The sequence below is a fragment of the Urtica dioica genome, chromosome 3 (genome assembly GCF_054948205.1).
Source record: "Urtica dioica subsp. dioica isolate 48M chromosome 3, U.dioica_male_clone48M_v1_H2, whole genome shotgun sequence".
Taxonomy (NCBI): Eukaryota; Viridiplantae; Streptophyta; class Magnoliopsida; order Rosales; family Urticaceae; genus Urtica; species Urtica dioica.
The window spans coordinates 46,096,890-46,108,633 of NC_142758.1; the positions used below are offsets into that span (position 1 = coordinate 46,096,890).

The 11,744-nt window shown below is 36.6% G+C and overlaps 1 protein-coding gene across 1 annotated transcript; it reads right to left on the reverse strand.

Moving 5' to 3' along the window:
* Positions 1 to 6,791: 6,791 nt before the first annotated feature.
* Positions 6,792 to 10,220, reverse strand: LOC149403146 (hydroxyproline O-galactosyltransferase GALT6-like). Its single transcript, XM_089609221.1, has 7 exons — positions 9,047 to 10,220; positions 8,267 to 8,499; positions 7,881 to 8,171; positions 7,667 to 7,795; positions 7,403 to 7,576; positions 7,172 to 7,279; positions 6,792 to 7,087 (listed from the first exon to the last, which is right to left on the reverse strand). Exons 1-7 carry the CDS (start codon positions 9,843 to 9,845, stop codon positions 6,878 to 6,880), a joined length of 1,944 nt encoding a protein of 647 aa, XP_089465347.1. The 5' UTR covers positions 9,846 to 10,220; the 3' UTR covers positions 6,792 to 6,877.
* Positions 10,221 to 11,744: the final 1,524 nt, after the last annotated feature.

Sequence of the window (11,744 nt, forward strand, 5' to 3'; positions counted from 1 at the left end):
GGCCGAAAATTGGCCTTCTTTACGTTCAAACACCAGGGCATCATCTTCCTCCTCTGGAAGATCTACCCCAAAAGTCCTCCCGCTCGGACCTGGAGCGCCTTGGGAATACCCTTCGTCATGGTCTTGCGAAAGAGAAGGGCTCATCGTCTCTCGGGACTCCGACTCGCTTCCCCTCGAAGAAGCGGACGAGGACGATATCTCCAAAACCATGGTATCCCTACACGACAGGGAAGACGAGTCAAAAACCCTTGCCTCGTTATCAACCCCCTCGGACTTGGGACTGGGATACACGCATGATTCTTCATAAGCGATTACGGGACGGTCCCATCCGATCTCTGGGATATGATACCAAACTCGACTCCTGAGGAAAGGGAACGTGGTCCCATCCAACAAGATAACATTATCGGGGTCGGGCACCGAACGCCGAACAATACGGGGGTCGAAACTCAGGTCAGGACGCGCAAGCCCTCCCATGTCCCTAAGGAAGTTGAGAAACTATGATCCCTAAAGTCTGGAGGGTCCGAATACGAGAAGTAAAGGAAAGTACAAATCACCGAGTAACGACCTTAAAAAAAAAGAAATATATCGGATTAATGATAAAGAAACCTTACCCACAAGTTTGAAGGTCGGAAGATCTGCAAAAAAACGAGAGAACTGGGAGCACAGTCCGAGTAGGCAGACCAAACCGAGAACGCACCAAGAGCGAAATTTGAGAAGAAATGTAAAATGAAGCCAAAATTTCGGGAAAGGCCTTATATAAAGACCACATGAACGGCTAGGATTAAGCTTGTCCAAGAAGCCAAACAGATCTGGCCGTCGAAGCGAAACGACGCGATGATTCAACATTACCAAAGACAAACGACGTCGTACGATATCCTGTGAAAAATAAAGGAATGTAGAACTTTACTCGGGTCATTCAGAGACGAACAAGCAAAGATGAACGCGGCCATCAATTAAACCGAAATAGTTCCTTACCATTTTCGCTAAAAATACTAAGAAACTTGAGGGCTGCTGTTGTGGGATAAATTAGTCAGGCACCGAGTAGGCTAGTCAGACTCCCGAGCAGAAAGAAGAATCCAGCACCGAGCTCAGGTAGAATAGACCCAAGGGCTGTCCATTGAAAAGGAACGAACCGTTCATAAGACAAGAACGAAACCTACCGATCAGAACTTCGGAGAGAAGAGAAGACCGTGGGTCAAAGACTAGTCAAACCAAAAGAAAACATGTTTCAAATCTCTAAAACGCACACCTCAACGGTTCCAAAACCATACGAAGAATAGTAACCGTCCACCTCAATGAAGGGAAAGCGGAAGTTACCCAAAAACCGTCTAGAACGTGGGAGTGATCACCCCACGTTCCCCAGAATAACCGTCAGAGCCCACAACCACGAAGCTACACCAGACAAGTACTATAAATAGGAGCTCGCGGAGATTCTCAAGAGGGGGAACTCTTGAAATACTTTACTTACTTTCTTTCACTTAGAACCTTTCGAAAACACTGCTCTCTTGTATTAGATTCGTCTGTATAAAGAGAAAGTCTTACCTAAATCGTTTCAATACTCGGAGTCCTCTACTCGGAGTCTGTGTATTTTCGTAAGATATTGTTGTACTAATTTTACAGGTCAACAAATATGATATGACTACTAGGAAATCTTTATTAAGATGTAACTTTGTATTTGTGATCTAATTTATCATAATTTTGTAATGCATAATCTTTAATATTTTTAACTAATTATTTTTAATTTTTATTTTGCTTATCATCCAAGGCCCCGTATGTCTCAAGCCGCCTCTGGATGGGAATCGAGTTGACATGTGAAATAGAGATGTTTTTTTCAACTTGGAGTCATTAATTTATGTTCAAAGGTATACCGAGAATAACAAACTTTCTCTTATGATTTTTTTTCCATTAATAAAAAATTTCCTTACAAAGAGGCCTAAAAAGCCTATTTACAAGAAAACTCTAATATATATTCCTATTCAAATTCTAAAAACTAAATGTAACAGAATATATTTCTAAGGTTGACTAACTACATATGTAGCCTACATTACACAAATATAACCAACTACCATATATAATAAAATCTAATAAAATTATAAAGCATTTAATTAGAATATAAATAATTTGTAATCATAATCTTCATTATTCTCCCCATTTTGGGTAGAGTTTGTTCTCGAATTCGATAATCTTCTTGATGAAGCGTGAATAACTAAACTCAATTTCCAATAAATAAATACATTAACAAAATCCGTGTATTAGCTTCATCGGTTTTATGTTCTTTCTTTGTCACTTGATCAAATATTGGATTGCGTCATGGCTCAAAAATTATTTCAATCTTCTTCATCGCTTTATCGTATGTGCGTTTACATAGAGACGTAAAAAGTCTACTTGTAAGAAAACTCTATCTAATACTTTCTAAAATCTAAATCATCAGATAATCTTACGAGTGTTCATTGCATATTTAGGAGTACTTCTTTCACGTTTCCTCTCTATAGGCTATTTCTCATATTGTGCCCCGACCTATATATTTGCCTCCCTAAACTTACAGTCGTCTATATATTTTTCCCCTTCAAGTTGTGTCCAAGCGCAACTTCGAACACCAAAGCTAATATTATTTTTTTTTTAAAAATTGTAATACAAATTACATATATACTAGTTTATAAAACACCCACATATATAGGATGGCTCAACGTGCACAACTCCGCACTACATTTCACGAGCACTTATCAGGCCATTTCTCAATATTCACATTAGTTGATGAAAAGATCCAAACAAATTTACCATAAAGAAAAAAAAATAGTAAAACGTAAAAAATAGGTATCATGCCGACTAACTGTACAATATAGTTTAAAAAAAGAAAGAAAAAAATATTGTACAATTCCCTATACACAAAGGTAACACGATTTACAACGACAAAGTTTCTAAGCCTATCTTATACAATAAAAATAATTGTACTCAATAAAACTTTTTATTGTTCAAGGATAATTAAACCAATAATCATTATTATTATTTTTAGAACACGGTACCTAATATATCACTAAAAATCTATAAATTCACAATAAAACACGACAACTTTTATGAAAACATGATAAAGTTATAAACTGTAAGTTCAATTATCAGCTTTTATATTATTTTTCTTATGTTCTTCCTTTTTTTAGACTAATATTTTGTTCTATTTGTAACTAGGCTTATTTATAGTGTGTGTGAAAAAAAAAAAAAAAAAAAAAAAAAAAAAAAAAGAACTTGAGAGAAGACTAAAGGCAATTGCTTAAGTTATGAATAGTAATTCTAATTATTAATGTATATAATATTCTGTTTATACTATATTATTACTTTTATATTGTGAGTCAATTTTCTTATATTCAAGTTTGTAAGTTTAATATGCTAGTGATTTTGTTCTGAATCATTATTGTGGTCTCTTAAAATTTTGACTATTTACTATATGGTAAAAAGATTAATAGTATGGTCATAGACATTTAAATAAATAAAAATTTAAAGAATATTGTGTTTGAAATTTATTATATATATATATTATATATATATATAATATATATATATATAATATATATATATATATATATATATATATATATTATATTAGTATTTTTTATAAGTTTCATTTCTGACTCCGCTCATGCTTACCTTCATACCAACATAGTAAAATGTGGCTAAAAAGATATGTGAAATTCATTCACACATACCCCTCACACATGAAGGATGTCGGAAAGGACGGTCAAGATGGCCCAACAAATCCAGGCTCAAATCTAGAAAACCCACGGTGATGGAAAGTGTGTGCATGAAGATGGATCATTGAGATTGTCTTAATATTTTGGGATTATTCCTATTCTATGACTTGTACCAAGATTTTGGACCAAAATCTACTAAACCCAAATAAATCCTAAACTATGACTACCTATTTTCACTAAATACAAAAATACCCTTGCTTTTAATAATATTTGATTTTCTTTCTTATTTAATTATTTGACTTTCTTTTCGTTTTGGTTTCAGCTCTCTTCCACTATCTCTTTTCGTTTTTCAGTTCATCATCTTTGTTTTTTCAATTTGTCTTTTTAGTTTAGGGTTAGATTTTCATGAAAAAAAATATGATCTTATTCAAAGTGTTTAAGTCGTTGAATTTCTGTGGTTTTTGAACTTAAAAAACAAATAAAAAAACAATTCTCGGGATTCTGGAAAATTTTGAAAAGTTTCTGAAAATTTCTGGGTTTTCGTTGAAGATTTATTTACATTGATGTCAATAAATATGCATTTTTATTGACATTAATGTAAATAAATCTTCAACGAAAACTCAGAAACTTTCAGAAACTTTTCAAAATTACCCATAATCAAATCTTCAACGAAAACCCAGAAACGTTGAAGATTTATTGACATTAATGTCAATAAAAATATTTTTATTGACATTAATGTCAATAAATCTTCAACGTTTCTGGGTTTTCGTTGAAGATTTATCTTCAACGATTTTGAAAAATTCCTTTGAAGATTTATTGACATTGATGTCAATAAATATGCATTTTTATTGACATCAACGTCAATAAATCTTCAACGAAAACCCATAAAAAACCCAGAAATTTTCAGAAACTTTTCAAAATTATCCAGAATCCCGAGAATCGTTTTTTCTTTGTTTTTTAACTTTAAAAACCACAGAAATTCTACGCGGAATCCATGGCGGGCTGTTCCGGCGGACACTTCGAGGTCGCCGCCACCGGGATGGCCATGGGCTGCTCTCCGGCGACCATGACCGTCGTTCCCAGGAGCTTCAGTGTCGGAGATTTCCAGGGCTGTTCTCCGGGTTTTTGTAATGATGTTTGTTTTCATAATATAAACTAAATAACTGTTTTTGTTTTATTAATTAACTAATAAAAATAAACTAAATATGAAGGATAAATATGTAATTACTTATTTCATTAAGTCATAGTTTAGGATTTATTTGAGTTTAGTAGATTTTGGTCCAAAATCATGGTACAAGTCATAGAATAGGAATAATCCCTAATATTTTTGGAGAAATTGATGCATGTACTACTATTTGATAACTGATTTCCCATTTCCAATCAAAATGATAATTTGGACAATTCGACTAATAAAAAGAGGAGAGAGAGTATTTTTTTATCCATTTTTACCCTCTTCGTTTTTTCTAATTTTTTTCTCTGAGTCTCGCATATGTAAAGAAATCTAGGTTTAAAAAAAATCTGGATTTGTTTGACGATTTGTTGACATATATATCTCAACAATTGACATAATTTGGGGACATATATATATCAACAAAAAACAACACTGAAAAATTTGTTAATTTATTGACTATGTCAACAAATGACAACATTGGAAAGTTTGTTGATTTGTTGACCTAAATGTCAACAAATGACATGATTATTTAACATAGATGTCAACAAATGACATGAGTCGTTGATATGGGCCGAGTCCTTTGCTACCTGCTCTGAAGGTGGGCCAAGTCCCTTGCTATTAGCGTTTTTTTTAGTAGATTCCCGGTTTGTGCAGTTTTGCAGTTTCTGGGAGTAATTACACGATTTGTAAACCTGTGGACTTGCAAAAACAATCACTTGATCTAAGCTATACTTGACATTTATAAACATAAACTACAAAAAGCTCACTCACAATCACAAATCACTTAGGATTCAAAAACAAGCTCATTTCTCATATAAAAAAGGAACAAAAAACCCTCATTGATTACTAATTTACTGCGATTGAATTGAAACAAAAGAAACGCAGTTATTTACTCCTTATATCAATGGCGATCACAATCAATTTTTATACCTCCAATTATTACTAAATAAATTCAAAACGAAGACACCCATAAAATTATTGTTTACTTAACAATCATCACCATCGGAAAATTCAAAACCACTCTAGAGACCAAAAGAGGAATGTCTTCATTTTCATTTTCTTTCCCACCGCTGGCCGGCTATTGTTTGTGGTGTTGGTCGTGTGTGAGCCATGAAGCCGAGTCGAACGGGAAGAAGAGACCCAAAAACGAGGAAACTAACGACCACTGACAAACCTACAGAGGATTCGCGGAAAGGTCTGGCAAGATCATAGACCTGCAAAACAGAAGGACGAAGAAACAAGGGGCGGTGGCAGCATTCAATTTGTACGTTCTCGCCGCCGTTTGTGCTCTTGCTTGCGAGCTTATGCTATTCCTGTTAATTTTGAAGGAAATCAACCGTCCATAACCGAGAGACGAAAAGAACGAAGCCAAGCCCGTCAAGATTAATGGGACAGGCAACGGGTTTCAGAGCAGCATTGACTCGGCGGTCGGTCACACACACAAAATCCTGATGATTCTCGAGAAGTTTTTCTCGCTCGAGCCGTCTTCTCTGACTTGTTTGCCCCTTTGCAGATTTTAGGGGTCTTTTTTCATGGACGAGGATGAAAGAAGATATTGAAAGAGTGAATGAGAGAATATAGAATGAGAGAAAGGGGAAAAGAGAGAAAGAAAAAAAAAAATAGAAGAAAGCAAAAGAGTATTTGCACACTTGGCTTACTAGTAGAATTGTCCAAATTAGTATTTTGATTAAAAATGAGAAAAATGTTATCAAATGGTAATAGATGCGTCAATTTTCTTAGTAATAGTTTTGGGATTAGGCTATCATGTTTATTACCTCAAAAATGCTACAACTAGGTAGCCCAGAATACAAGGAAGCTTTATAGATAAAATAATAAATTAATTAGAAATGGGCATGAGTACAGCCCAAAATTGGTATAAAAAAAAAAGACTCCAGATATTTACAGGATATAAATAAATATATATATATTATACTGCCAAAAAAAAAAAGCTACTTAATCCTGTTTTTTCTTCAGCTCAAAATTTCTATTTTGACAGGAAATAGCAATAATTATGTATCCTTGGTCATCTCATGTTGCAGCATTGGGGTTTACCGTGTAGCTGCAATTTTTCCCACATACAAGTCATCTGTCTCGGCGATTGGTAATGCGCCGTGAAGTAGTCTTCGATGCACCCGAATTGGCAAAACTTGGCGCTGTGCTCGTATTCCACCAATCTCGTGCTGTTGAATTTCTCCACCCACATTCCCATGCTCACATCTTCCATCTTGAATAACTTCGACCCCCAAAAAAAAAAATTATAAACAAGACTGTATAAATAAAAACATAAAGTCTGACAGAGAAGGGTAGTGAGACTTACTCTCAACTTCTGTTTTTCGTACTCAGATACGATGAACCCTGCAATGTCACTCGATATGATGTAACCTGGACCGTTCGCATAAGCTGGGTAATCCTCTTCTGGCCATTCCTGCAAATCAGATATATGTTCGGTCTAACGTGATGAGATCTTGGAAAATATTTGAATTCATTATTAGATTCTCTACAGGCACACGAAGAGAAAAAGAGAAAATAAAAAAATGAGAATTCGTACCTCGTATGTCACTGCCCATTTACCATACCGAAGAGGTTTGTGGTGGTAGTTCATATTTCCGATATACAGACTTGTGTCTCGGCTAAATTTGTGTGCCTCCTTAAGCACCGCATCTACTCTGACAAACGTATCGTCGTCGCACTTCATGATATACTTCGCTGCGACCGTTCGCAACTGAGCCAAAAAAAAATGAAAATTTACAATTATATGTACGGAAGTGATAATCTATGATGTTTAGTTCAAAATCTGTACTGTAATACTCACCCCATACTCGCAGATCGCAATGGTTTTTAGAACGACGAGATCGTAGTTATCCATGTAAGGAACAATAACAATATCCCCGAAATATTCCGCTTCTTTCTTCAGCTCCACATTTACTTCTTTTCTACCGTGCTGGAATTGTAATAAAAAAAAGTTAAACAAATTCCATATCTTCAATACCAGCGCATAAGTGTACAGTTTTTTTTTCTGACTTTACCAGTGCCACAAAGAATCGAGCTACGACGTGCGAAGATTTGATCAGCTTATGTTGCATCCACGACTTCCTCACAGCCATGCGCTCGGCGAAATGGTTTCCGGCGGATAATATGCCGATGAAAAGCTCAACTCGGCCGTTGGGAAGGCTCGGGGCTTTCCATTTCGGAGACCTCTCGAGATGCATTTGCGGCGCAAAACTGGGATGCGAAGCGGGCAAAGAAGCCGCGAACACGGAGTGAACATCAACGTCTCCGTTCACAAATAGTCCCGTGGCATCCTCGAGAACAAATCCCTGAAAGCCATATCGATGAAAAACTCTTACAGTTCGTCAACCAATAATTTATCTCTCGGTTCATATGCATTCTTTTTTTTTTTTTTGAGGCTCACCGTGCGATACGGGAAAGAGGTGACGTGTTGGCCATCGACGGTGATGTGGTAGCCTTCCAAGCGAGCGCTCACAGTGAGAACAAATAATCTTCCCTCTGCAAATGGGTACGGCCAATCCACGGTCACTTTCTTGGTCCGGCCGATCAGCCTGTTTAGCCACCATAACGCCTTTGACTCTTCTGACCGAGCATCGTCGTCGCGTATCCACTTCTCACACTTCACCTGCCCGTCAACTTCACGAAAAAAAAAAAATTAAAAATTAAAAAGAAAATCACACCAATCTAACAGTCTCCTCCTAAAAATAAACTAAACTAAAAACCCACTTATAGAAAGAAGAAGAAAAAAAAAAGGAGAGAATTATTACTATATCATCATGCACATTATTACACATCATTCATTCCCAAATGACAATGTATTGAATCTATAGCCAGAACCAACTTAAGACCTCGTCTATCATCTAACTTAGACTAGCTCAGCCTAGACAGACAATACAGTACACTAGGACCATATGCAAATCTATATGATTAGAAAATAACAAAACTTTAGGGGTAAAATCCTAAGATGTCTTAATCATAGTTAGTTATCCTAATACAAAAAGCAACTAAGGACTTGAGTGTGAAGCTGGAAATCTAAAATATCAAAAAACCCACCAAATTTTTTCCCACCTACCCCAGAAACATATATATATTTTGCACAAATTGTCACCTAGAAACAAACAAACAAACCAGCTCAATTCAATTCAGCCACAAAACAATCAAATTCTTTTTTTTTTTTTTTTACCAGTCTCCTCGTCGGCTCGGGATTGCCATCCCTCGCAGCGGAGAGCGGTTCCCCATTGCATCCGATAACACGTGTTCTGCTCGATGACGGGTTTCCCGCTCCAATCCCCTTTCAGCCTCGGGTTGAAATGGAGAATCCTCGGCGGGTCTTCTCCGTCGACTGTCTTCAGGCCCTGAAGCTCCATCATGAACTGCGACACCATCACCGCCTCGTCTCCTTCCCTCAGCACCGCGATCTTCGGGTCCTGCTCCTCGTGGGCCCACCTCGGAGTCCCCACCACCGTGATGTGGGACCACAGGGTCAATCCGCAAGGGAGGACAAGGACCTTGTCCCTCGCCGAGAATTCCTCGCCGGAGAGAGCGATCGAGTTAGGGCACTTCTCGGTTTGATTCTCCGGCTTCGGGCTCGAGGAGGTTTCCGCGGAGGCGAGATCGGACCAGAGCTTCTTTCCGACCGCCCACGCGTGCTTGGCGGCCCTGTGAAGCTCCGAGGAATCGTCGGTGTGGTTGAACGAGAGTGCCGAGACTTTTCCGAACTCGGCGGCGACTCGGCGCGGATCGTTCGCCGGGCGAGTCGGCGCGTCCTTGTCGCCGGAGTCCTCCAGAGCTAGGGGTCTCGGAAGCGCGTCGCTGATGAAGCCGTACGTGTCGTCGCCGGAGGCCGAGTTGATTCCGGTCCGGAGGACCAGAGGGATTTCGAAGCTCATGAACAGCATGTAGAAGAAGAGAACGGCCATGAAAATCTGGAGAAGCCTGATTCGACTCGGAGACATCACCGAGTCGAACCTGCCTCGTTTCATCGTCGAGGATCGACCAGATTCTGTAGCCACGACGACGATCAAACGCTGCGAAACCCTAACCCTAGATTCTGAGCCCCCAAAGTTCTAAGCTTTTAGTGATAGAGAGAGAGAGAGAGGGAGATAGAAATTATAAGGGAAAGAAATGAGCTTTTGCTCTGCTTGGTGATTCCTTTTGGGGAAAGATTAAAATTTAAAAATAAAAAAAGGAAATATATTTGGGGAAAAAATTGAATAAAATTCAAATATATAACGGCTTTAAAGGAACAAAATTATCGCATGATAAACCCACCACCATCACCATGGAAGAAGCTCAGTTTTTTTTTGGGCTAGCCTGGAATGGAAGAGCAAAGGGGAAAATCCAGTGGACAACGACCCACTTTTAAAAAAAAAATGTTAATCAATATTATTCAAATTCATAAACTAAATTAGAACTGAAATATAAAAATAATAACAAAGCTAGCAAAAGCGGCGTCGAGTGGACGTGGTGGAATGAAATACTGTACTAGAAATAGATTAAAAGATTAATATTTTCTGATTCAGTTGATGGATTATATTCCAAACTAGTAAAAGAAGGATTTGATTATGCAAGGATTTCACTGCCAAAAATTCCTTACCTTAATAAAGAAATACATTTGGTTAGGGAAAAAGTAGGCACAATGTTGGTGATCTTCACCTGGGATGTCATGGGTCTAAACTTTCCTTTATTATATCATCTTCAAGATCTGTCTCCCTTATATTATAATTTCTTTACTTTTCTTTTTTAAAATCACCCAAACTTCTTATTTTAAAAACCTTTTACTTAACATTTAACTTCTCATTTTATTTTGAGAATATTCTTTTTAGTTTACATTTTTGTTGACTTATTTTCTTTTATTCTTGTAGCGTTTAATTTTTCTTTAATTGCTCACCATTTCATTTTAAATAACGGTAAATTCATCTAAAAATATATATATATATATATATATATATATATATATATATATATATATAAATTTATAAGGCAGTTGAAAGCTATTCAAAAAATCATTATCATTGGTACAATTTGTCTTTTTCTAATTCTTAAATGGGTTCTTTAAAGACAGTGCTAATATGATTCTTAACGTTGTCAATGCAAATCGCACCAATTTCAAAACGTACTAATTAGAGGTTATGAATTGGTGATACCAAAATATTAACCTGGTTGTGATTGGGTTTTATTTTTTTATTTTATATTTAATGAGTATTAGGAAGGTTTAAATTTTATTACTTAAAAGTTTAAACCGTTTGAAGAGAAGAGAATATGATTTTTGAAAAATCAAAATGAAGGTCTGTGTCCGGTGGGGACTTGGTGAGATAGCGATCGGGTTCATGGATGACCTTAGTTGGTAGGTCGGGGTGACTGTGGGGGTATTTATTAGACGTTACTTTTTCATTTTTTTAATTAAACAGGAACAAGAGTAAATGTGTTAATGGTAGTATGTGGTAGCTTTAGCTGAGCGACACGTGTCTTCTTTAAGATACAAAGGACGAATACTATTACACCATAAGTTATAACACAATTGAGCTAGTAGTTCTTCTGTTCTGAGTTAGTTTTTTCAGCAATTCAATTTGATTTATAGAATTCAACTTTATTTTTTGTGAAATATTGTCAAATAGTAATTTCAATATAAATATAATATCTACGTACCTTAAAAGAGTAATTGCTGAAATATTTCGTACAATTTCTTTCAATATTTATGTTCAGGTAATATGTTTGTCACTCTCTCACATTTATGTTCACATGAATCTTAAATTGGGCCGCAACTAAATAATATCCAATAAACCAATTGGGCCATAACCAAAAGGAAAAGCTCAAGAGATACAACGGACTTAAATTGGGCCGCAACTAAATAAAATCCAATAAACCAATTGGTATTCCTA

Excerpts from the sequence above, each read along its gene's own strand:
- LOC149403146 (XM_089609221.1), bottom strand. The coding sequence starts at position 9,845 with ATGAAACGAGGCAGGTTCGACTCGGTGATGTCTCCGAGTCGAATCAGG. Across the intron at positions 7,577-7,666 it reads TTGCGATCTGCGAGTATGGG|TTGCGAACGGTCGCAGCGAA; the intron begins GTGAGTATTACA and ends TTTTTGGCTCAG. Across the intron at positions 7,088-7,171 it reads ACGAAAAACAGAAGTTGAGA|TTATTCAAGATGGAAGATGT; the intron begins GTAAGTCTCACT and ends TGGGGGTCGAAG.